The sequence below is a fragment of the Pithys albifrons genome, chromosome 10, assembly GCF_047495875.1.
Source record: "Pithys albifrons albifrons isolate INPA30051 chromosome 10, PitAlb_v1, whole genome shotgun sequence".
Taxonomy (NCBI): domain Eukaryota; kingdom Metazoa; phylum Chordata; class Aves; order Passeriformes; family Thamnophilidae; genus Pithys; species Pithys albifrons.
Window position 1 is genome coordinate 16,583,256 of NC_092467.1, and position 27,188 is coordinate 16,610,443.

General features: G+C 38.1%; 1 protein-coding gene across 1 annotated transcript; it reads right to left on the reverse strand.

Moving 5' to 3' along the window:
- Positions 1–7,157: 7,157 nt before the first annotated feature.
- Positions 7,158–26,887, reverse strand: MTF2 (metal response element binding transcription factor 2). The gene is made up of 15 exons (XM_071564851.1): positions 26,679–26,887; positions 18,680–18,878; positions 18,452–18,533; positions 16,836–16,931; positions 16,352–16,452; positions 15,880–16,028; positions 14,609–14,704; positions 13,470–13,538; positions 12,497–12,620; positions 10,588–10,655; positions 10,075–10,245; positions 9,346–9,454; positions 9,122–9,180; positions 8,887–8,991; positions 7,158–8,059 (listed from the first exon to the last, which is right to left on the reverse strand). The coding sequence occupies exons 1-15, from the start codon at positions 26,681–26,683 to the stop codon at positions 7,705–7,707; spliced, it is 1,788 nt and encodes a 595-aa protein (XP_071420952.1). The 5' UTR covers positions 26,684–26,887; the 3' UTR covers positions 7,158–7,704.
- Positions 26,888–27,188: the final 301 nt, after the last annotated feature.

Consider the following 27,188-nt stretch of genomic DNA (forward strand, 5'->3'; position numbering starts at 1 on the left):
GTTTTGTGTTGTTTTATAATGAGGGAAGAATGCTTTACCTGTGAATGCTGCAATAGATCAAGGATGCTCAGCTAACAAGAACTTTGTTCTTATTAATTCAGCTTTTTCATTTCTTCCTCATGCAGTGTTCCAGTTCTGTACTTATTCACTGTAACCAAAATCAACTTTATCAATGCAAATAATTTAAGATTTGCACAGGAGTCATATCTAAATGACACCAACTGCTGGCCCTTGTAACAGAAAATATTTAAAGCTACCAGATACGTATCAGATAAGTCCTTTATTTTTATTTTCAATATTTGCAGCTTAATGCTTATATTCCATATTGCACCAGCAGTTTATTACACACACACACAGAGAACAGCTGAGTTCCCACTTCAGTGGGCAGTAAATTTAGGTGCAATTGGAGGATGAATAGTAAGTACCATCTTGTTCAGAATTACAGCAGAGGTCAATGATACTACTGGGACTAGTAAAGGTCTGTGTTCAAAGCCAGAGACAGTAAGATACACACACCTCCATGCCAGTCTGAGTCTAGAGAGCTTGGTATTAAAGAAGCACCTCTGACTTTTGGAAACTGCCTGGTTGAGTGGGTTTTGTTAGTAACTAATCCAAGTTTCTCACCTCAGAAAGTGAGAGGAAATACACCCTAAGAAACAGATTATGGGAATGTGTGAGCTTGTGATATCACAGAAAGCAGCACATTGACACTTTAGCTCAAAAAGCACTTTACTGCTCTAACCCAATAGCCATCTGTCCTCACAAGCACTTTTTAGAAAGGATTTCACACAGGTACTTTGTTTGGATACATTTTCAAGCTTGTATCCATGTTTGTGTTTCCCATTATCAGCAGTACATGTCACATCAAACAATAAGAATTTTATAAGTGTCTTTTTCAGCAGCAAGCATCAACTGACACCATCTGATAACCTGTTGAGTGCTTCCATCAATTCCTGTATTTCCCTCCTCTCAATAAATATTTCATAATATGTGTTTTTGTTTCTGATTAGGTATAGTGAACATAATAAAAATCAACACCTAGGGAAAAACAGGAGGTAAACAGGAAGTAGTATCACAATATCAAACTCACAATTAAGAATGTCATAAAGTAAATTACTACTAGTTACTCATATGTAGTATTTTCACATTCCTCCTAAGATAATGTACAAGATCCCAAGAAAAAAGCTCAAAACTTTGGAGCAATTTTTTCAGGTTAAGCAAGTAATACACACGACAAATCTGAGCTTGTTTACCATTTCATAAGACTCCTGAACAAGCCGGGCCTGCCGGAAGCCTCCTAACCACACTGGTCACAGAATGAAACAGGAACTTCCTTGGTGTGCTGGGCTTTCAATCGATGCAGCAGACACCGTAACACAGTCGAGTGTAATGTTGCATGGTCAGATCGGCAGTTATTGGTAGAAGGAACAGTGGTTTGAATTGACAGGGACATGCACAGTAAAAACTATGAAGAGCCATTTTTGGACACAGACTTCAGAACTGTGTGCAGAAGTTCTCTTTTCTGCTCTCTGGAAGTGTGCACCATGAGAAATGACACCTGCCTTCACTTATCATGTACAGCATAACACCCTTGTACCTCAGACTGGCACAAGTCCATTGCTTCTCATGTTCAGCAGCGCTTCAGAGAACAAGTCTCTTCAAGACACTTTAAAACTTAGCAACTTGTGGTATAGAGGAAACACAGAACTCTTAGTTACTGCTGACAAATGGCTTATGTTAAGCCCTTCCTTTTCCATGCTTTCCCACTGCTCCAGCAGTACCTTGTCACAGAAAAGCACCATTCCCACAGGAGGAATGCTGTACGAGTGAAGAGGTACAGAGGTGAGCAAGTGCGATTTTTGCAAATGACCATAGGCAAGAGCAGATCAAATGCTATATATGCCTTATTTTAGGATTTGGTTTTCAAAATCAACAGTTCATATCAGATAACGGTTGATTTTTATAAAAGCTAAAGATAATAGAATAGTAAATAAGGATGAAAAAGTTAAAAATAGTAGTGAACACACCTACAATACTGGTTTCACCAGAGGTATCTGAATTGCACCTCTTACACTATCTAGTGCTATAGTTGACAACAGTTAATGAGACTTGGAACCCATACAATTCACAAATCCCTTTCTTCCCTTAGTGCACACCAAGTTTCTGGAAAAAAGATACGTTTCTTCACTCTGCTACCTGCCAAATTGGTGCATAAGGTGCATAAGGAAGAGTTGCCAAAAGTTCTAGAAGCATTTATCTATAGATTTCAACCTTATGTTAAGGGACCTGACATTAACCATCTAATTAAAGTCATTTTTCTCTTATGCTGAAGGATTTCACGGAGTAGTAAAAATCAGTGTGAAAGATACCTGACTGCCCATACCAAAAGCTGCTGAGAGTTCACTCAATCCCAGTTCCAAACAGTTAATGAGAAGGTGCTTAATCACATTCTCTGGAGAGACAGAAAAAAGGGAGAAACAGACCCCACAACTCCCTCTTCAAAGCCCTGCAAATGCTTCAGCCATTACTGACTTCTGGTGCTTCTCCTGAAATCTTTCTTCCCAGTCCCTTCTCTCCTACAGCATGACACAAGACTGGGAAGAAGGAAGCAGGCTCAGGGGCCAGATGACCAACAAACAGCAGCTCCCATTCCGAAGCTTCAGCACTGACCTCTCAGTGACTGTGGGGCAGGAGAACACCTACAAGTTCTGGGGGCTCATTACCACAAGCAGAGAAGAAAAGCCATGGGAGTGAAAAAGGCAAGGACTGAATCAACAATTTGTATTGTGGGTTGATTTTGTTCTGGTTTGGTTGCAGTCTGTTAAAGGCTGTCTTTCCACTACATATTTCATAGCCCACTTAAAGACTTCTTTAAAAATAGTAAGTTACCACTGAAATCAAACATTGAAGTTGTTTCTCACTGTGTTTTTCAGACTTGTGTATTTCTGCACATAAACGTACATATTACACACACACACACACTTTTCTGCAAGAAGGCATTTAAGTCTCCCTAGTCAGTTTGGCAGAAAGGACAATTCTGAGTGTAGATTTTGTATGAAAAGTATCCGTACTTTCCCTAATCAAGGAATTCTGCATTGTTATCTTGATCAACTCTTTGTTATACCTTATGTATTCTTCCCCTTCTTAGGCTCCCTTTTCCTCCTACTATGACTACAAAAATATTTCAGCATCCTACAGCCTGAAAACATTTCCAATTGTTCATTCACTAATTCCCAACCATTACTGATGAACTCTAGAATTCTACTTAGTGTTTTCTAATCTCTGCTATCAAGCAAGCACTTTTTGAAGTTATCAATACCAAATTACACCAACCAAAAACACAAATTAGGCAACCTCAGTAATGTTCATGAATGAGAAAACATATACATACCAAAGCAGTAACTATCCCATCAAAGAGTGACATAAGTGAATGCAACAATAACAAGTTTTGTGAGTATTCATCAGGGAATGGCAAAGCACAAATGAAGGACTTGGAAGTTATGCTTACAGAAAAACAAACTTTATTTAGAGCAAGACAGAATTATTTATTAGCTTCCTGCTATAAAGCAGGTTTTGAAGCAAGTGAGCTTGTTACAGTAAGAATGCAGATGTCAAGATTGGAATTAACGCTACCACACTAAACATTAAGTAAACATAAGACTAGGAAACCAAAACCACATGGAAGTCAAACACTGCAAACACAAAATTGCTAACGAGAAACAAACAGACTATTGTCAAATTCAGAAGCTGGAAACAAACTAAAAAAGCAAAAGAGAAACACACTGGTGAAATAGCATGAGTGAATATATTAGAAAAAAGGCTATATGAAAAGAACTGTATGAGCTACAGCTGTATTTGAAAAACTAATTTCTGCACACAAAATATTGCATTGGTACCCACGAAAACCAGGACAACTGTTGATGTTACAGCATATGGATGTCAGTGCTGGAATATGCACAAATCTGATTTAAAAAACAGCAGAGATGAGTGGAACAGTAAGGGATACAAAAATGCAGAACATTAGAACATTAAGACAATAAAAATCTTGTTTCATTGTTGCTGCATGATAAAAGTGAAAGACAGCAAAAGCATCAAATTCCAAGCTCATTCTCAGACAGTGCACAGCTTGTAGTAGTACTCATCTTTTGCTTTTCCTTTCTATTGTCCTGCACTCTCTTTTCTAGAAGACAGTCATTTCACCTTCAACCTTCTTAAGGGGCTCCAAAGGACACTCTTCCCATGTCGTTTTCTTCTTTACACCTCACCTATAGATGATCCAATTTACAATAAAAACAAATTAACTTTACTACAAGCATTGACAATTCTGATTTTTATCACATGCACATGTTTCTCTGACCAAACCAAGATATCAGTAGACCTGACACCCCCACCTGGGCGTTTAGCCATCAGGTTAAGTTCAGCATTGACCAGACACAAATCAGTATATTTTTCTCTATTTCTACAGAATGTATTTTTCTGCCATGATACCCTTAACTGCAGTTACTTTTTATTCAGACAGATGGGAGGAAACTAGAAACCTGAAAATTTTACCTGCATAGCATTTGCAAGATTCATCCTCTTTCCTCTGTGCACAGATCTGATGCTTCTGTCCAGTTCATCTTTATCGCTGTGTTCTGACTATTGCTCCTTCATCAGCCTTGGCAAGTTCCATCTCAATTCACCAACTTCCTTTTAAAATATAACACTGAAGATCACTTTAGTAGGATATTCCAAAGACAAAACCATTTTTCATTTTCTTAAATTATCTTTCCCTCCACTCCCTAGACAATAAAGTGCTTGTCTTCACCTTCAATGCCTTTATTTCTGTCTTCATATTAAATCAAAATATTGACCTTATTCCACATATCATGCTGGGAGGTTTTTCAAAATTCCTTCATAATCTCACTCAAACTGCCTGTTATGCATAGACAAGCATGGTTTTATTTAACATTTCTGCTGAAGTTTTTGTTGAGAACAATGATTCGACAAGTATTTGCTACGATGCTTATTTTACAATTCTGACCAGTATCGTGCCATTATTTCTTTGCTGTCTTGTTCATGCAATACCTACATTTTTAGAACAGTCACAAGAGACTTCTCCTACCTAAATACTACTGTAATACAAATAATATAGAATGGAAAAATATCAAATCTCATACACATAGAAATGGTTCTAAATCAGTGACCACAAGAAAGCTGAATTACATATATTTACACACATGCATACATACAAATGAAATCATTACATACAGCAACACTTGTCTTTTTCCTTTAGATACACCACTACTACATACAATGGAATCCACATAAAATGAGAAAGGCATTTGTAGCTGTGCTTTAACTACTCCTCTAGCTCTATCTCCAGCAGCACTATTGCAGCATTTTCTGTACATTACACCTTGCAACAAAGCATCCCGCAGCCATAGCTGGAACACCAGTTGGTGTCTATGTGCAGGGCAAGTGTCTCCAGGACAGGAACAGGAAAGCCGGAGGCAGGGAAATAATGGGGATGGGAGGATGTCACCGAGTATGTGCTTCAAGAATACAGAATCAAAACTCGTTCTTCTCTCGCAAAAAATATACACATTTAATGTTGGTCTTTTAATTCTAAGAAAAAAGCAATTCCAAAAATACAAACTGAACATCAGAGTTAAATCAACCACCGTAATAAAATGAAATGACATTCACAATAGTTAAGAAGTCTATGGACAGCTTAAGTTTGACAAATAATTTCTCCCCACAACCTCTCCCAACTAATGTCCCCAAATACATTCCAATATTTATCTTTAAATGAAGCTTTATGAAAAATACTGCTGGTGTTCAGTTAGAATTAAAGGATTTGGATAAAGTGAAACAATAAAGACAAATACAGATGGTGTGAGTAAGGTTACAAAGGCTTAATATTTTGCATTATCTCAAGATATAAACATTCAAAAATTAACATGAAGTTGCTGTGTTATCAAAATATTGCAGCTATAGGCAAGGCAACATTAAATTAATAGCTGAGGGTGTGAGAAAAACCCCCACATATTTTAGTGAAGGTAAACAGAAGCAGCAGTTTTTAATTAGCATTTTTATAAAGCTAATATAACCCAGCCAGCCATAAGCCAAGCACAGGATAAAAAGCTTTCTCTGCTTCCTTTGGCTATAGGGTGAAAGAAAAAAATCCAGGGGGAAAAAAAAAATCACCTTTTTAAGATGTTCAAGATGAGCAGAAAAAGTCAAATAACCAAGTAATGGAATAAATAGGTACTAACTCAAGTAGTACACTTTAAACCACTCTGTCATTTGTTAATGTTACATAATTTTATTCTGGTGGTAAACTGTAAGCATGTAAGAAAACTAACCTTTTACAGTACAGTGAATAACCACCAAAGTAAAAATATTCTTCTGTTTACTCTTTGGCTAAAACCCCCTCAAAAGTAGCAGACAAAGAAAAAAACCATCTAATACTGGCAAGAGATTTTTTTGACTTTTTTTTCAAAAAGTAAAACAAACTCCTCGATTTAAAACTTGGTACATTTTATAAACACAAAAGAGGTAATGTTGTAATAAAATCAGTAATGTTACTTCAAATGGCAACATTTGTTGACCCTGTGCAACAATACACTTAATTCATACTACATTTATCAAAATATGACTGTTTCTACATAGATGTAGAAATCCTGCATATGACTCCTGTCAACTTACTTTATAACTGGAACACAAAATTTACAATCAGAGTGCCACAAGAACTTCCAAATTGTTATTTCCAGTAGAGTTAATTTCAAAATGTTCAGATCCTTAATTATTTTTTAACAGTCAATTCAAATGGAAAACCATGGAATATAGAGCACATGAACATCAATGACCGCACCCACTGCCAGAACACACTGCACTGGTTGGACACTTTTCCTTAGTACATAAAAAGCAACAGCACCCAATAAGCCTGAGATGAAATGCTGCTGCATAAATACTGGCAACTATTCCTGAAAAAAGAATTATGGGATGAATTCTCAGAAGCTGCCCAATCCCATAATTGTATTGCATAGGTCACAATCACACATATATATACACACTCAGGTCAGTGTGTGCATACATACATTACATACAGATGTATATACACACACACGCGCACACACACACAGAGAATATATTAAGAAGACAATGAAGTCTGGTCACAGAGCAATTTACAGGCTCAATATATTTTTTCTTTTTTTTTTTTTTTTACACTTTGTTTGAAAGAAAACTTCAGTATTTTACAGTCTTCAGTAGGCATTATATACACTGCACTTATGAAATCTAGAAAGTATTGAAATAGAAATACATTTCTGCAAACATTTGGGTAAGAAAACAAACCAAGATTCTTCAAATATTTGTGCTATCTACATAATATTTTCTCTAAATCACAATAACTGTATCCATGGAATGTTCTCTAGAAAATGTCATCTTTTTTTAACACCATGCACATTTTTAAACAATTGTAACCCAAAATATCCCAACCTAAAACAATCTAACAATGTTCAGATTAAAAAATTTAAGTCTCAGATCAGATTTTAAAAAGATAAGTCTTTATCACAACAGCTGTAATGATAACAATTACATGTTAAGGCTAAACGGGTTTATTTTTTAGAAACACACTTAAAGACCATTTCTCTGGTGGCTCTGCATTATGAACTGTACTTACAGATGACAGTGCAGTGAACATAATGTTCAGTCCTACAGTCAGGATGCAGTTGCTCCTTCCCACTCCACAAGATACTGCACCTTTCCATCAAGTGTCACCCGACGAGCCAACACACGGTATTTCTCCCCACAAGCTATTCTACCTGCTGCACCAAAATAACTAGTAATCGAGTTCTTTAGATGATTGAGCTGCAACTCCTGATCTGCTAAGTTGTTAAGTATCTCTGTATTGAGTTCATCATACTGGTAATCTTCCTTGCTCTCATCATCTTTTACAATTTCTGAATTTTGAGTCTGGAGTGCTTTTCGTGGAAAGCGACCTCTCCTCCTCAAATGTGGTATTGCAGCAGGCCAAGTTCTTCCTGTACGAGTCCTTTTTCTCGAGTCAGATAAACTAGTGAAAATAAAACCCCACAGCATTAACCCCAAGCAATCTACTCACGATGCATGCTTCATCCTCAGCTATTTCCAGGCCACTCATGCAATAACTTTCATTCTATTTTTCACTGATAATACTTATTGCCTATAAATAGGTAACTCTAAGTATGGTACTTAGGTAACAATTTCAGAACTCTTATATAAAACATGACTGTTTTGAAAACAGGCCTTTTATAGCAGTAAGGCACACAAAATTACTCATGAAAGCACTTGATAGCACTAACCAGAAAGAGGAGACAAATGAGTACAATTCATGTACCTCAGTAAAGCAGAAATTTATATTTGCTGAATTGAGACAGGGAAAAGTTCAAGTAACAATTTATTTGCAGGAAAGTCGACTATAGTTAATAATTTATTTATGAAAACTGTTCCAGAATTTTTTTCATGCTCTATTGACTGTAGAAAATCACAGCATACTTAGTATTCTTTAACATGAATACACGAACCTACAAAAACAAAAGCTGCTAAAATTAATTCAGGGTACACATCAGTTCTTTTGTGGTCTTTATTAGAAAACTAAGCTCAGCCAGTGTTTATGGAGTTTAACTCTTTCCAGCAAATGTAACTTAGATACACATTTTATGTTGAAGAACAACATCTGGTGAGCACCAAAAATTCCAACCCCCTGAGTTGTAAGCAGAGCTAATCAAGACTAATTTTTCACTTGTCCTGTTTCTTTAGACTTCCCCATGCAATTTATAGCTCCACTCTGAGAAAACTCTATCACAGTAAATATACTGCAATTCTTAATTTTTATAGCAGACAGAGTAAATTAATGGTTACCTATAATGTCTGGAAATGCTAGATGAGGTAGTTTCTTTCATACTGGCAGCACCTGTGGATTCCACATCTGAGGTATTGGATGAATGTGCAGTTCCATCAGATTTCCTGTTTTGCAATATAACAGGATTGCCATGCAATGAAAATAATCTTATATTAAAAACTGAGCTGACATTTCAGAAGCAAATAGATAAGTTATGATATTATAATGTTTCATGGTATTTTTTTTTTAATTTACCCAACAGTGCAGGGTAATTCCAAGGCTGGGTTCTCCATCATCGGAACTGGTTCATTATCCTAAAGGAAAAAAAAAGGTACCTCAACTTCAGGTTTGATTGTTGTATCAATTTTGTTTGAGAGCAAATGGGGGAATATCACAATTTATATTAACTGGTTATGTTTTTCTTCAACAATTGTGATGCAGTTAGAGGGAAGGGGGGAAGGGGAAAGAAATATCCTTACCAGAGGAGACGACTCTGGAGTTTTGTGAATCATTTTTCTTGTATAGGGACCAGGTGGACGACCTACTGATTTTTTTTTCCCCTTTTTTTCTATACCATTACTTAATTCCCTAGAAGAAAATTTTTATTTTGTTCTGTATTACTTATGATAATGTTCATTGAAAACGTTTTCCTTTGGCAATGAATACACAATTAAGTTGTCTGTTACTGAAACATTGTACTAAATAAGGTTATTCTGGCGAATTAACATTGTCAAGTTCAAAGCTACATGTTTTTGTATGTATAACATTAACAGATACAAGATATTTCTAGGGACATTACTGATTCCCAAATGTTGAAGAGGAATGAACAAGTGTTAAATGTTGTTTATCCATATAATCATACTTGGTCAAAATGATGGAATATTTACCAATACAAGTTACAATTTCACAGCATACCTCCTGTTCAGAATTCTAGTTAGTTATTGCTTAAGATATCCAGAAAGGCAAGACATTGTTTCCCAAATGGCAGCAAAGCTGGGATATTTTCTGTTGTTGTTACTGCTAAATTTCATGTTGTTTTTTTAGAAGAATCCTAATAGAAACTTAACTACATTTGTTCTAAATCTTGTTCTCACTAATAATCCATCTTTACAGTTACTTTTAAAAAATACATTCTACAATGAAAAGGCTTTTTTTTTGGCAACAAAAAACAATGTAGCCCCATTGGTAGAATGACTGGATTATTTTACCTCACATCAGGGATTGGTTTAGATGACTTTCTGCCTTTAATTTTGAACTCGTGGGAAGTTCCTTCTGGTTCTTTCTCAGCCCTGAAAGCAGCATTTGGTGGCACAGGAGGAACACGAATTCTCAAGCCAAACAAATGCTTCTTTTTCTTTATTTCTTTTCCAGACATAAACCTGGATGATTTAAAATTAATTGTTACAATTCTGATCACAGGGAAAGCAACTTTTAAAATAACATTGTGAATGCAAACCAAAATTATTCAAGTAGAATGTTTATTCAAATGCTACTTTACACAATCCTCACTCTCAAATACAAAAAGGGGAAGTGGGAAGAGGATGGAAGTTAAAAATTTTTTTCTCATGGTGTGGGCTCCCCTCAGATAATATGTAATGTTAGCATTTCAAATAGAAATAGTATTAACATTTATATGTTATCTGTAGACAAGGCAATTACCACATAGACTGGTCAGGGTAAATAGGCAAACAACATTTAAAGCAGAAAGTCCCAAAACTTACATGGTCTTGTAATCATTTAATGCCTCCAGGACATGCTCATATCTTTCAGATTTTGGTGTATCTGCCAGCTGTAAAGTAGTAAGAAATCATTTAACCTGTTGAATTCTTCACTAATAGAAAGATTCCAGTTACTCTGAGTCATTCTAACTACAGAATTGAGGTACATTAACCTGTGGTTGATATTAGTCATTATCCCATATATTCCATGATTTACATCCACAGAAATAATGCCAGAATCAAGCCCAGACCAAAGAATTTGAGTTTCACTTTCATGAAGTACAAGTAAAGCATCTCAAAAAAATTTAGTATACTGAAGGAACATAACATTAGCCTGTCCTCCCAAGATTGTTAACAAAAGACCTTCTACTGCATTACATTCTCCCAAATTATTTGAGATTTTTAATGAAAATCCTGCCACAGGGCCCAATTCCCATTTTTTCCAATATTACTCAAAATGATCCAAAAAAAAAAACCACGCAGAAAAGTTATTAAAAAGAAATAAAAAAAGGAGAATGGTCAATCCATTTTCCTGTCCCTTTTGCCAAGACCCCATCTAACCTTACTCCCTTCACTGAAGCCTGACAGAGCTAATCCTTTCAAGCTTTTAAAACATGGAATCTTCTCTCAAAAATTGCACACTTAAGAACAAATTTCTTCTACATTTCCCTCAATACTAAGAAAAACATAAGTCAAAATTAAACACAGTTTACATATTTGTTAAACTATGAAGTAAGATTAATTCTATTGAAAAGATGGTGTGAGAATTATATTTTGTCCAACCTTTTTTTAATAAAAGCTCAAGACTTGATATCACAGAATTATTGATTTGGTATGACTTAGGTAAGAGATGCCGTACATATCAAAGTAAACCAGGTATCTCTTCATAATGACACTAATTTTTTAGCAATGCTTTAGTGTTTGCTTGCCTTTTTAACAAAGTACTGACACTGACAGTCTAAACATTGTTATTTTAAACTATTTTCTGTTATTAGAAATAGTTATTCATTTAAACCAAGAACATATATTTGATTCTCAAATTGTGTCTGCTAGTAAAAATGGATTACAGATGTGTGAATTTACTGAAAAGAAGTATGAAAAAGGATGTACTCATGATAAGAAAATTCCAACCTCGTTATATGCCACCTGTATTTAAAAAAACCCTTTCAAAACCCTAAACAATTTTCATGCACCAACTAGCAATTTGCCAATTTGAACCTAGAAATAGATTTTTTGCATATAACGTTACATGCAGAAACAAAGATCATCACTGCTTCTCTTAGTTAAATATAAAGTCAATCTACTCGAGTAAAGGCATTTCCCAGTAATCAAATAGATGGAAAAATAACTAGTATAGTAATGGACCAAAAACTTGACAAGTAGCTGAATCAGACTGGAAAAGGATCAAAACCGTTTTTAGGCTGGGACACAAACCAACTACCTCTATTGTTTGAAGGAGGAAGGAAAGAAGAAATGTTTGGGTACCATATTTTGTTATGGTTATATCTTAGAGACTTTGGATATACCTCCATGTGCAACATACTCTGCATTCAGTTCTACATTAGATTTTCTGGTCAGAGCACATGAAAATATCAAAGTAGTATGAGAACTATAAAGTAAAAGGAAAATAGAGATATGACACAGAATAAACCATTGAGAATAAATAATTAAAAGTTCTCATGCAAATAATGATTCACATGGATAACTTGAAATTTTACAGCTTAGAAAAACATCCACCCCTTAAAAAGCATTCTGTTTCTGCAAGGAAATTTATTATCGCATTGTTTAGGATTACCAGATTTTAAGGTACTAAAGGATTTAACATGCAGAATAAAACAGTTCTTAGGTCGTCAACTTTCAGGACAGAGATGCACTGTGGGGAAAACCAAGAAAGGGCATTCCCATCCCTTACCTCACCAGGATGCAATCTATCCCAGTTTTCATTAATGTAGGCCATAAGTTCAAGCTCCGAATCAAAATACTTCTTCTTATGAATAACACTTAGGTTGTAAAGGCATAGATGTGCTATATCTACCCTAGAATATTTGAATTAAAAAAAAAAGAGAGAAAACAAGTATTTTTCTTCCATTGCTTTCCTTTGAAATAATTTAGTAGAAAAGATATTAGCATGATACTGTTGGAGGAACACACAGCACAACTTAAAACAGTCAATCCACACATCATCACAAAGCCTCCTGTAATTTCTCTGAACACGATTCCTTCTGTTTTGCATTTTACTTTCATTTCTGCCTCATCACATTGTCATAACCTTCTTTTAAACTCCAAAGCTGGTCTGAACCATGGGATATTTAAGCAAGTCTGAATTCCCGCTTGAATGTATCAATTCCGAATTCATCCAAGTATTTTGGTGAACTAACATTTAGCAACGTCATTTTCACCATATATTTAGCACTAGGCGTATTTCCACTAAATTTGATCTAATTTCTAATACAGGTGAGTTCAAAGATTCCAAAGTACAACTAACCAGTAAGTATCATCAAGGACACTATCATAAGATGTGTCAAGATCTACTCTAGTATTAACTACATCTGGTTATGTAACGGCAGGATCCTGAGCCTGCAAAAAATACTTAACTCAGGTGTCTCAATCTTCTTGTATACAACCAGGGAGCACTTGCTTGTTACTTCACTGAACAATCCCAGGAATAAACCCAAGAGCATGCAACCACAATATATCTCTACATTTAAAGGTAAACTTTGAAAGAAATTTATCCCTGGTCACATAAACAGCAAGAACAACTCAGGAGACAGCTCAAGCTAACCAGTGGATTTCCATTTTAGCAGAGAGAACCAAAACACAAAAAAGAAAAGCAGAGCATGTATTCAACTCACCCCTTTGTTATTTTTAATTTAATTCACACTTACCATCTCAAGGGTAAACGTTTGAGGTATTCTGGTCCAGAACTGCAAACTGAGCAAATGAATGTATAAAACCTAAAAATACACACATATGTGTATGTACATGTGTCTGGGTAGTGGGTATGCATACACACACAGACACAGCTAATGTTTTAACAGCCTGGTTATGAAAAAAATGAGAGTTAAACAAGCTAGAAACCCAGCCATGACATTTGTGAGTCCCTTTATTCTCCACCTTAGCAACTTCCACAGTCTGTGCGGATACCTACCAAGTCAGACACAAGGTACTTCCTCGATGTCATCCCTGTGCCCACTGTTTCACACTGCCAGAAACTCCCTCAACATGTGACTGCACCAGTGAAGATGCTCTGTGATGTCCCCATCACATTCTCTCACATGCCAAAACCTGTGCACCAGTGTAAGCACACATTTCAAGGACTTGTGTTCCTGGGTCCTAACTCAGTTCTTTTATCCAAACATTCCAGCACAACCAATAGGTAAAAGAAAGCGTAATAGATAACAAAGGAGATACTCCTTGATTCACTTCTCCAGTTTTCTCTTATCTGCAGCAAGTGCTCCAAGTTCCTCTTAAAATGAAAGCACAGACCAGCATTCTTTTTCCTTTCTTTTTGTCCTGACACATGAACAGAGGACACAGAGTTCCCCTCAGCCTAAATGTTATTCTAGCTCCCTCCAGTACCCCACACTGTCATGACAGGGAACTGCCACTGCACACACACTGACAATCCACCTCCAAGCACGTGTCCATGGCATGCAAGACACAGGCCACCCACACAATGTGAACACCAAAGCCCTTATCCTAACTTTAAAACTTTCCATCTCCCAGTTGGCAGCACCTAAAGTATTAATGAACTTCCACACAAAGGGAAGTCAGTAACATCTGGAATTCAACTAACCCTTGGTTATGACTCCACCACCCACCACCACACTCTCCTTCATGCAGCTGATGAAGAACTGCATTTTCCTGGCACCTGAACACACGCTTTATTTTGTATTATATACTCAAATCACAACCCTTTTGGAAAGTACTGATGTAGTATGGATGCCCTGATAAAATCCCATACATGAGATTTCCTTCACATTTCTAAGAGAGAAAACTATGAAGTACAGCTTAATTTTCTTACCTGTCACCAAAAAGCATTGGCTTTTGGAGGCACTGCACACAAGCCTCATGAAACCACTGCTTACATTTGCAGCACTGCAACATCTTTAGATACCAGCTTCACCAACAGAAAGAACAAAAAGATGTGTTAAAAAAGTTATTGAAAATTGTTCTTCATTATGTTTAAATTAAATAGCAAGAGATCTTCTGACCCAAACTCATTTTCACAGTTTATCAAGCAGTCATCTCTAGGGATATTTCAGTAATGTTTACTTCCATAATGAATCACTACTAGAAAAGAGAGACTAGGAATAGAAAAAGGTGTGCAGTAAAAGAGTGAACTAAATTATTACATGAAGAAAGTAAATACTTCATTTACTCTGACAACCACCTTTTAATTCTCAATAAGAATTTAGTAACTCCATAAAAGCTCCTTCGTGCAAACCAGATTAGCTTCCTTGTTATTTTCCAAAGCACAACACAGCTGCACTAAATCACAAACACTTGTTCTGGCAATTCAGCTACTTGAATCCTCAAAAGAAACCTCACAGTTTACAGGGGTTGTTCTCCTCCTTTTTCATCTTCTCCCTTGAGAAAAGGAACCACACAAGACTGAAGGTGATGTTTGTCCAAGTCTCCAAAATCCTCAAACCAGAGCTCTGTCCCGTGCGTGTCAACTCAAAAATGTTGCTTCTGACTTTTTGACTCTTTACTTGCCTTAACCTCAAATCTTCAATGCTATCTTACTCATTCACTCATTCATGCAGACACCAGAGTACTTATCTCTAACTGTTTAAGAAGTCCTCTTCTTGTCTTTCTTGTAAAAAAGAACCAGCAGAGGACTCTGTAATGCCATAAGAGGAAAAAGAATCTTTCCCTTGCCAGTGATTGAAAACCAGGGTATGATGTTATGGTAGAATCAGACAGCTGTGTATTCCAACCAAACCAAATAAATTAATCCCTAGGCACATTTATTTTTGTGACTTATGACAGAGTTAACATCAGAAAAATACTGTCTCTTTCTTATTGTAGAATATACTGTGATGTTATGTGATGGTCACATGACAAAATTAAAACAAAACTAAATATTTTATGGGAGAAGAAACAAAGTATTTCCCATGAGACATTTAAAAATGTATATAGAATTCAAAAGCTCACTTTGCATCCAGTGTTTAATACCTACACACAACAGAAACATAAACTAACAAGTTCACAAGAAAGTCTACAAGAAAAGAGTGAAAGTTTGCAGCTGTACTATAGAGAGCAGTTCTTACATATTATCCATTTACTTACTCTCCAGGTCCTCCACAATAGCAGTAACACTGCTGCACGTTGGTTTTATGACCTGCATCCCACTCAAGGTCTGTTGCATTATATGGTAACGTTTGTTTCATGACTTGCAGTGCTTTGGCATTTGGTCCTTTCTTAAGCGCACCACCTCTCTGGGCCAAAACAAATACATTAGTTGACAAAAACAATAATACATTCCTGAAACTTTCAAAGCTATTAATCTGAACGTTATGAAAATTTGTCTATAATCAAGTCAAATACTTTCATTCATTTATGTTTTAATACCAGCATGTTTGTTTAAAAGCAAAACATCATCTATTTCTAAAATAACTACTACTTCTCAGTATTCAAAACTCGCACTCAGACAAAGATAAAAAACACTGAAAAAAATGCTGTATCTTTTTACTGTTTCAATCTCAAAAACAAAGATGCATGCAATATGAAACATACTAAAACTTTTTTTCTAGAAACACACCTTTGTTGTTGTTGCAAAAACACACTGTCGACAGAGCCATTTATCATCTGAATCAATCACGCTGGAATCAATATTGGGTGTGTGACAGAGCTGATGGTAACCTGCATAAAAAATGATCAGCCAAACTGTTATTAACATGGCAAAAGAAGCTTACACAGAATTAACAATATATAACTTCAATGCAACTGTAAGGCATTAGCCACCACCATTAAGTGCCAAAAACCTGATAAAAAAAGATTAGTAATAAATTCAAAATGGTATTTTAAATTTTCTTAGTAGAAAAAATAATCTTGACTTACAGAATGGATGTTAGTCACTTTAACATGGATTCTCATCATTCACTGAGCTGTTAATAGCCACTAAGGGCTACAAAATTTAAGATCAGTTGAGCAGTCAGTCATTGCCAGGCAAATATCCTCCTTTGTGAAACAAATCAAAACATCTTTTAAAATGCAGTAAATAGAAGAAAAAGAAATCTAGTTACCTTGCCCACATTTATCACATATAACCATTTCATTCGGTGCTTCTGAATACTCTTCCTGACATATTGTACAGACCATTTCCCCACCTTCAGTGGCTCCTAGACAAAGATGAGAGTGTGATTTTTTTCAGATTACATCTCCACACATGTACAGCTTTTTTTGTAATTTCAGTTACAGATGGATGCATTGTAGAAACACATTGTACAGAGGCAAACATCTTAACAAGAATATATTCAGACATTTTGTACAGACTGTATTAGAAATAGTTATATCACTTATCATAAGCTATAAGATATTTAAAGGCTTTACATTGCCTACTTACTATGCAGTCTGTGGTTCTTTAACATCAACAATAAAAATTCAGTAACTTAATAAAGGATGTAAATTCAGGCTAAAAATACATATACATAAATCCCATCTGGACAACTACTAGATATCTTTCATATTTATATTACTTTGTGTTCCTTTCCATGTAAATACATACACAGTTTGGTGCCTATTTTTTGACAGATTTGCCCAAGATGCTTTAATATTAAACTCCAACATTCTTAGGAAAGATGTTATTACTACTTATACATATCTGCAAGCATACAAAAGCACACAGTCACAGTACAGGTAAGGAAAAAAAGTAAGCTTGCAAACTGGAAACAAAACTACATCTCAGTCCATTTATACCATGGGTCAGTGTAAAAATCTGGATTAACATACAAGCTTCTTAATCATAGAATATTCTGAGTTGAAATGTCCTCATATGTATTCATTAAATCTTGATAGTTACAATAAATGAATCAAAGATCATAAACTTGTACTATACAGAAACAGAACAGCATTTTTTACAAGCTTCTCAGAAATAAAGCAGGTGATTTTTTGCTATTATGAATACAAAGGTTCTCCTTTTAGCAGCCAGTGTTTAGTTTAAATATCAAGAATCAACAAGAGCCAGATCAGATTTCCACTGCTTTTATATGATAGGGAAATTGTAAGATTTTCAGAAAAAATTGTCATCCACACTTCATTTGCATTAGCTTATAAAAATATTAAGGACTCTCCAAACATCTGAAAACCAAAAAGGTACTATACAATAGGTGTCTCATTTGATAATGGTACATTTCTTTATATGACAAGAATACTCCAAAACCCATAATGGTTTCTTACGTGCAACAATTACAGTGTCACTTTTAAGTGTCAAAACTCCATTTATGATTGTCCAGGTTTTAATTTCTTTCCACATCATGTTGTTTCAACTGAAAACAGTAGGAGGACATAAACTTGGTGTAAATTAAGGCCCAGAGTTTTCTGTTTAGAGAAGAGACTCTGTCCCCATCCAAACAAACTCATATGTAGTCATTTTTAAGAAGACTTCACTCCCTGCACATAGTTACATGAAAACAAACAAAAAAACCAAAGTAACAAAAAAAACTCCAAAACCAAACAGTAACTTGAGTGATAGAGAGTTGTTTGAAGAGATTTTTTTTTTCATTTGCCTAGTTTGAGATCCTGGATCACTTTAAATTATATCCATTTTTAGGATACAAGAATATAATGTAAGCAATTATTTCAACATATATAGTAATCTAAACAAGATACCAAACAACAACTACTTCATTGAAGTTCTTGCCTGTTTGTATGTCCTTCCAGAGAACCCAGGATTTGGAACTGTCTTCAAATATAATGAAGCAGTTCTGTTTCAGTTTGTTTATCTGCAAAACAAGAACACAGTGGAGTCATGAGTAAAAGGACTAAACAGAAAAATGTACTTAATCCTACATAAGTGAGACAATAATACTGCAATTTTCAAAAACCTAAAATAATTTAAGACTCCAGTGAAGTTAAAAAATTTGTTTACCTTTTTGATAGTTCCAAGGTAAAACAAGCCATCTGACCATCTAGCTAGGACATCCTGACCTTCCTCAAATTTACAAAGTGGCTTTTTGGCTTTCTGTCCATCACGCACCGAGGGCTTGGTCAGAGACGCTGCAGTCTTGTGGCTGCGACGGACAGGAGAGCGCTTGTGGACCAGTGAGTTACCCACCGCTGTGGAGTCTCTGCAGAACAGGGAGCAACAGGAAAGGTAATCGCAGTTACATTACAGAAATCATGTGTTTTAAACATTAGTATGACTAACTCTGGGACTTCAGGTAACTAATGACCTGCTGGTGTTTTCAAACTTTTGACACCTTTAGTAGTGGTGTCTCTGCTACTACAAAAGTCTACAAAATTTAAAAGGGACAAGTTCACAGAGAGAAAAATGTTCCATGAAATCAACTAGTGTAAATAAGGATGAGGAGACATCAACTTTCCAGCTCAGAGATACATCATTAATATCACCAGAAGCATCAAAGAACACATCAAAACCATTCAGTACAGGATTACTTAAGCAAAACTTTAGTCACTCAAATTATTGACAGTTTTCTAAAATTCTAAGGAAGCTAAAAAGGTCTTAAGCCAATTTTCAGTGCATTGTCTAGGCAGGGAGAGCAGCAGCTGACAATTAGCTCGGTGCTCAGCAGTTACTCAGAATCAAAACAAAACAAAAACGAGGGGCCGAGGTGTGAAGAAAGCGGGCTGAGCACTGTGCTGACCCAAGGTAAATGCTAACAGTACTTCCAACACAGCATCACGCTGGGCCACCAGGCATGGCTGTAGAGCTTTCCAGCACAGAAAGAATTACTACATGTTAAATCTCTAAGGTAAAATAAGTTATCCTCTCTTTTACAATAAGAGTGGAAAACTAGTAAGAAAGGAAAAACAACACCTTGCAACCTTTCTTCATACATGAAACCCAAAATTATAAAGTTACTTAAATCAATCATTTTGCCTCCTACAATTCCACAATATATCAGCCATTTATATATGTGTGAATCTGCTTTTATGCAAGTCTAGCTATCAAACACTACACACCAAATAAAGGAGTAAATATAAAAAAAAACAGGACCAAAAAGTGCACAAGGAAGACTCTTCATAAACAATAAGCAGAATTTGAGTCTATGTAACAAAGTTACCACCTGTATATCCAAACGTATTTTCTCTAGAAACTAAATGTATGTATAGCTATGATGCAAACACAAAGATAGATTAGGGAATTAAATAGGACACAGACAGTTGAAAGAGCAGTTTCACCTCCCTCAGGACAGCTTAGGTATATCAGCACCAGAAATATCTGAATTCATCTCAAAGTACCAACAAAAGCAGTAAATTAATCAATGTCCCATATAGTTTAAGAATTGCTATAGAAATGTCACAGAAGTTGCTCTATAGCTTCAAAGAGAAGGGAGTCTTCTCCCTAGAGTTTACTATTCACATTCAACATGACTGTAAAATTGGACAGGTAATGGCTTAAACATCATATTAACCAGTTCAAACCAAGGAAGTCAGGCACAAGAAAATCAGCTGCTTTATGCTCAGTGTGACTCTAAACAATGACATGGCAGTAAGAGCAGCCATAATGGGCCTCTGGCATCCTCATGTACAACTGGGTCACCAATTTAAGTCCTGCTTCATCCCAAATCAAAAAATATTCAAACAGGTGACTGGGGCAGACCAGAGGGACAGGAAAATCTTCTGGCATGTTTCACAGCTGGTACCTTGTCACTCCACCTGACACCCTCCATCACCGCAGCATCAGAAAGCTAAACTGTCATTTTCCATCTTCTCTTTTCATGGCCCACTAACAACGTTTAGACCCACCACCCAGCCAGATTTCCCAAATAAAGCATCCTAACAATTATGTTGCTTCTTATGCCAAAGCTGTTTCAAGTTATTGCTGCTTTTCCCCAGTTCTATTCCAACCTGTGATAAATGGGACAGGATACATGCAGCATTCAAAGTAAGCTTACAACAACAGAGCAAAAGCACTGCAGCCCAGGACACATTTTTTCCTGCTTTCTTGGCAGTAATATCTGTTTACAAGTGTTTTGACAGAACTAGTCTCTTACAGAGGTTCAAAGATTTTCTTTCCAGATTTTCACCTGGTTTGAGATCCTAGAAAAAGCAGCTACAAGGCAGGACTGTTTGTTCTTCTTTTTCAGCACTTGAAAAAGTGTGAAAGATCTCATACAGACTACGCAAAAAGACACAATAAATTCATTTCTTATAAATAATACAATTTCCATTGAAAAAAACAACTATGAGCTCTACATTACAAAAAGTCTTCAAAAGCATTCCTTTAAGTACAGAAGTTTGTTGCACAACTCCATTGCAATGATAACAAGAGAGGGTGCATCACTTTCTGGCACAAAGCACTCCAGTCTACACACTGATTTCTACAACAGCATAAATTCACAATAGCAGCTTCAGACACTGAAGAATCTTGATACACAGTAAAAACGTGAGCCAATAAAGCAGACACCTCTCCACTGCCTACACTGCTCTCTTTGTGAGTGATAGCAGTGCTCAAGTGAGGACGGAGCAGCTCAGGCAGCAGCTCCTGCTGTGGCAGTTTGTGGTTTATCTCATGGAGACTGAAAATAGCATCAGTTATCACAACAGGCTGACAGTAGCTTAACAGTTGCTTTCCACATGGATAGGAAGTTTCTCTTCAGGGAAACATTCCCTCAATGTCTGTGATGAAGTAGGAAGAGCTACTATTTTTAACAAGTTGACTTTAATGAACAGGACCTAAGTTACCTAAAGCAGGTGTGTCTGAAGTACCTTCTGGGACCACTGAACCAGAAATGCTGTGCAGGTCAGCGCAAAAACCACACACATAAAATGTTACCAACTTGCTTGTTGGTCTTACTGCAGCTCTCTGGGCTGGAGGGGAGGACCAAAAAGTCAAACTTATCATTAAAGTAAAACTTTCGTTGGAAGTTAACTTCAGTTTGCACTTTAACTTCTTGCTTGCCAATTTTGAAATTAATTTCAAGGTTCACATTTTCCTGAAACTTGCTCTCAAGTTTCCCCTAAAGTTAGCTTGATAGCACCTTCAGACCATACTATTTATAGTTACCAACAAAATTAGTAAGCTTCAAATTAACAGTTTTCCCCCATCTTAAAAAAAACTTTTCCCCAAGAACTGGTAATTGCATAATACCCAACAGTTGCCTTGTTTTTCAGAAAAATGTATGATGTAAAAATCTGTACTTTACATCCATTACTCAGTACAAAGTATGTTGTGCTGTATTCTTACTTGGGCACTTAAAATGAAGGGAAAAAAAAAAGAAGTATTTACACACCCATACAATATTTCATAAGTTGATGGTGAAAGTCAGTAAAATGTGTCAGCACACTAAAATATGTTTGAAAATAGAAATGCACTTTCACCATTTCTTGAGAGGCTGATCCCATTAAATACTGCAAATGCCCATTAGTTTCTCACCTTGGAGTCTAGATCACAACCAGATATTGTCAAGCAAGACAGGCAGAAGATCTAGAAAACCTTCAATTCATCTACTATTTAATGAATTAGTTTATAATATGCTGCATAAGCAGGACATTACTGCCATTGTCAACACAAATGTCCAACTCTCTCTGAAGGTAAACTACCTGAATTAGACTGATTTGTGAACCATGAGCAGTTACTATCCATAGCAGTGTATTTATCAAAATTAGATTTGTTAGTTTTGACTCGCTTGTAACCTTTTTATTAGCAGTGAGAAAATTTTGCTGTTCAATTGGTGCCTCTGACTCCTGCATTCCCACAGCAATCCTACAGAAGGAGGTGGAAAAGCTAGGGAAAAAGATGTGAAGAGGCTGGAGGATTAAAAAGACTGAGCACTCTTGTTTCCAAGTGTTTGTTCCTTAAGATATTTGTACTCCTGTACTGCTTCAGTTGCAACAACTGCGTGAAACAACTTCTGTTAAGAAAAACTCCCTTAACGGGTTTTTTTTCCCAGCCATCTCAGTTCACTGATTTGTTTCACAGAATGGTTTGTAAGCACAACTAACTGAATAAATGCAAACAAGCAACTTGGGACACAAACTCCCTCAGCTGTCACTGCCAGACTGTGTGACTACAGTCACAGGTTCACTGACAATCCACACAATTTCAGGAAACTTCTTCCAGAAGGGCTGTCTGATTCCCAAATGCTGCAACAGTAACAGGTAAGCTCTACCCTATGAGTACAGATAGTTTGTGGCAGTTCATTTAATGACACAAAGTTTTAACAAAGTGCCCAAACAATAGTAAGAGGAAATTTTAATCTACTAAGAAAACTCAAAGTGGGACAATTTTTTTATTCCTAGTAAATACAAATCACACTGAAGGAAGATGAGTGTAAAGATTTATCAGAGATAAATTCAGATTAGAAATCATACACAGAGCATCCTACTAAGAAAATTCATGTAGGTTTAGGATCTATCTCAAAACTGGAAAATGTGGTATCTTACAGGAGAGGAAGAGCTACTCCAAAAACTTGTAACTGGAGATGATCAGTTCAAACTGCTGAATAATCATAATTTCTTTGTCCAGAGTTGTAAATTAAACTTTCATCAAACTTTAAGGAAAACTGAACTATGAAGAAGTTGTAAAGGAGGTTGTGAAGTACCAGCAGTTTGTTCTCCTCTCCTTGAAACAGTAGAGTTCACATCTCATAGGGAATCAGGGGAGTGGAGGCCTAGCAAGGGCTCAGATCGCAGAGAACTGATGGCAGTTTCACACATGGCTTATCCCATGCAGCAGCTTCCTTCCCTCCCAGCAGCTCTGGAATGACAAGCTGGCTTCTCCATAAACTTCCTATTCAGTTTTCTTTCCCTTATATATCAATAAGGGAATCTATATTGAAACCAATTAAAGTGCCTCACAGAAATATCTGGTGACTAGACAAGCCAGATAAAGCAGCAAGTGCTCAGGGCCAGAGGCAGCAGAAAAGCAAAATTAATCTTTCCTGAGAGCCACAGTCTTAGCTTGTTTCCCCAGTCCCACACAACGAAGCTAAAACCATGGTTTCAATATTGCTGCTAACCTGTGACTGGGATATAGCACCTACATTAGCAGCTGGGGAGATGCTGGATCCTACCCACATTGCTTTCTCATCTTGTTTCCAGCTTCTCCACCACTTATGAGATCTCATGCCAAACATTTTCAGTTCACTGCGTCAGACACACCTTCCTCCCCCCAATAAGGGTTCTGCTGAGCCAAGACCGGCAAACTGTTAAGGAGGATGCTTCCTCCACACCAACCCAGGCCCAAACTTTGGAACAGGCCGATTCAACTGACAACAAAAAAGAAAAAAATCCCTTTGCTTTTCATAATGCCAACTTTATTGCAACAGCCACCGTTCAATTATACATGAACAGGGTATTATATTAGTGCATTGCATTAACTTCCATTAAGCAGAGGATCAAGTACAAATCCAGATTATAGTCTACTCTTTTACACGACTCCATAGACCCAAATGGATATTGAGTTTCAAATGTGCTGTATCATAGAATACCTATAAAACACACTTGAAGCTCCTTATCTTTACACTATTTTACATGCTAGTACAATCAAAAGCCAACTGTACCAAAGAAGGATAAAGGGACTCGTATCTAAGCATCCCTCAGTCTGGAAAAGTAGAGAGTAATGATTGCAGGATAAGAAAAACATTATCCAAATCATTTTCAGTTTTTACAGTTGTTTGGGACAATAGAGTAATTCAGGATAGAAAGGATTTCAGGAGTTCTGTAGTCCTGCTCAGCATCAGCCATGAGGTCAAACCAGGTGGATTTACCCAGTGAGCCCTTGAAAGCCTCCAGTGATGGGGGCCACACAACCACCCCCTCTCCCTGTTCTGCTGCTGAACTGACTCCGTGGGCAGGGAGGTGTTCCCTCCCCCATCAGAATCTCTCTTATTCCAACATATGTGTATTACCTCCTGTCCTCCTGCCATGCACCACTGTGAAGAGACTAATTGCATCTCACTGATTATCTCGTAGGAGCTGGAAGGCTGCTGTTGGGTCTCCCTGAAGCCTTTTCTTCTCCAGGCTAAATGAACTTGGTTCCCTCAGTCCCCTCTCATAGGGCAAGTGCTCCAGTCCCCGAGTGTCTTGGTCCCCCCACCAAACTCATCTACTTTGATGTCTGTCTTGCACTGGGAGAATGAAAACACACTATTCCAGCTAGACGCCATCTGCAAGGAAGGGCTGGAAAGAAGGTGAAACCAACTCTGCAGCAAACTCAAGGGCCAGGCACACAAAAAGTGCTGTAAATTCACAAAGCAAGAGAAGATTCATATTGGCTTCTGGTCACATGCACTTCTTCTCTCCAAACTTCCTCCTCCACAACTTGCAGGAGGAGCACAAAATATGCTTTACTACCTGTAGTTCTGCATTAATTCACATCTATTTACAAGGAATACAGAAGTCCACTCTCTACAAGAAAAAGAATTGTAACTTATTTGTTATAGCTGCTCTTCTCATAAATTTTACCCGATCTCATAATGCAGGAAAGGACAAACATAATTTGGTACTACCGATACATGTGTCTCTCATTTATCAAAATATATATATATACACACCTCAATAACTGCTGACTAGTCACATTAAGTTAACTTTTGGAAAGTATCTACATCTGATTTAAAAATCCTCCAAGAGCAGAAAAGGCAAGTTGTTGAAAAGCCACACATCTCTATTTGACAAAATAAGGGTTAACTGTGGAAAACATTACTACATTATACTCTTAATACAGATCCACATTTCACAGCTTGTACCTTCTTGCAAAGATCCTTCTCATTTTCACTATATTATGCCCCTTCTTCCATGTTTTCAACCTTTGTTTTCCCTTAGTGTCCTTTCACTGAAAAGCTATGAACTCATTACCCTGTGCTATAATAATACAGAAACTAAACTTCTTCCCCTCTTTGAACCTCAAATGCTTTCAAATTAAATGTAATTTGAGCTCTCAAAAAAGGGATAAATATTAATGTGTTAACTTTCACCAACCTGATTACAGATCAAAAGGAAAAAAACAGGAAAATTGTTTTGTTATTATCCCATGCTTTTACCAGGTTAGCTGTACAGTATTGATCACATTCCCTTACACTAAAGTCAGGAGAAAATCATGCCATTACCCATGACTACGTTTGACCTTTTAAAGTTATGAGCTGGGTCTACCTATCCCAGGTTCCAGAAAGAACCATAATGCTACACTTCTTTCCTGGCAGACCTTTAATTTCATTATGCAGGCCTTCTCATTTTAATAGCACCCTGATACTTCACAGGTGAACGACAACTCCACGTATTTCAACACTAATACCAGTGTCCAGGGCATGCAGCTCAGAACCATTTTGTTCTCTTTGACTTACAGAGGCATCAGTCCATTCTTCCTACAGAATTCAATACCAAAGAAAAGAAAATGCGTTACTGCACATCCTTTCAGGCAGCAACAGTCACCACATTTTAGTGGACTAAAAACCTGCTGTGCGCATTCAAATCGTCACGCCTGACAGAGATTGAGGTGAGGCGTTGCAAACACACAAGCAAAAAACCAACAAAAAGAAACCAAAAACAAAGTTACCAGTGAGCAGCACCACCTCTTTGTGCCGCTCTCTGGGCCCTGGAGCGGCCGCAGCCAGGTCGGCCAATATCCTTCCAGGGGAGGACGCGCACACAGCTGGCGAGGCTGATGCCCCTCCGCGCCGCGGCCCCGGCCGGCCCTCCTGCCCGCCTTTGTTTTGGTCACCGGGAGCACCGCTGACCCTCTCTCGCTGCCGGCGGCGCTCGGAGGGAGCTCCCTCTCCCTTCCCTTCCCTTCCCCGAGGCCTGGGGGCCCCCCGCGCCGGAGCGCGGCCCCGCTGCCCGCGGCCCCTCTGCCCGCCCGCCCGCCCGGCGGGGATGCGGGTGCGGCACCGCCGGCCCGGGCCGCGGGGATCGGCCCCCCCGCCCCGCGCGGGCCCGGCCGCCCCTCCCTCCCCCCCACCCCTCACCTCATTCGGTCTCTCCAGTAGTGCCAACCGCCTCATACAGGGAAATGGGCGAGCTCGGGAGCCCCTGCCGGCGGCGGCGCGGTGCGGCCGGGCGCTCGGGGCGCGGCGGGCCCCCGGGCGCGGCGCCGCGGCGGCGGAGGGTCAGACCCGGCTCACGGGCAGCCCGGCCGCGGCGCAGCCTCTCGCCATTTTTGTTTCCCGCGGAGGAGGCGCTGGTGCATTCTGGGAGCACAAAGGGCCGCGGCCCCGCCCCGGGGCCCCGCCTGCGCCGACAGCGCCGGGGGCGGGCGCGGGCGCGGGGCCGCGCGGCGGAGGGACACGGCCGCGACCGGAGATGCGCCGCCGCGAACAAAGAGGGACTACTTTGGGAGTGCGGTGCTCACGGATCCCTGCGCGCCGCCGGCGCTCGCTGCGACGGGGCCGGGCATTGTTCGCGCCGCACTTGCGGGACACGCAGCTCCCGATCCCCGCCACCCCGGGGCACCTCCCCGGGCCCCGCCGCGCTCACCG

What these genes read in the sequence shown, in the direction of transcription:
- MTF2 (XM_071564851.1), bottom strand. An exon ending in ATGTGATAAATGTGGGCAAG is followed by an intron (nt 16,453 to 16,835) that starts GTAACTAGATTT and finishes TTTTTTATGCAG; the next exon opens with GTTACCATCAGCTCTGTCAC. An exon ending in CTCCAGAGTCGTCTCCTCTG is followed by an intron (nt 9,181 to 9,345) that starts GTAAGGATATTT and finishes TTTTTCCTTTAG; the next exon opens with GATAATGAACCAGTTCCGAT.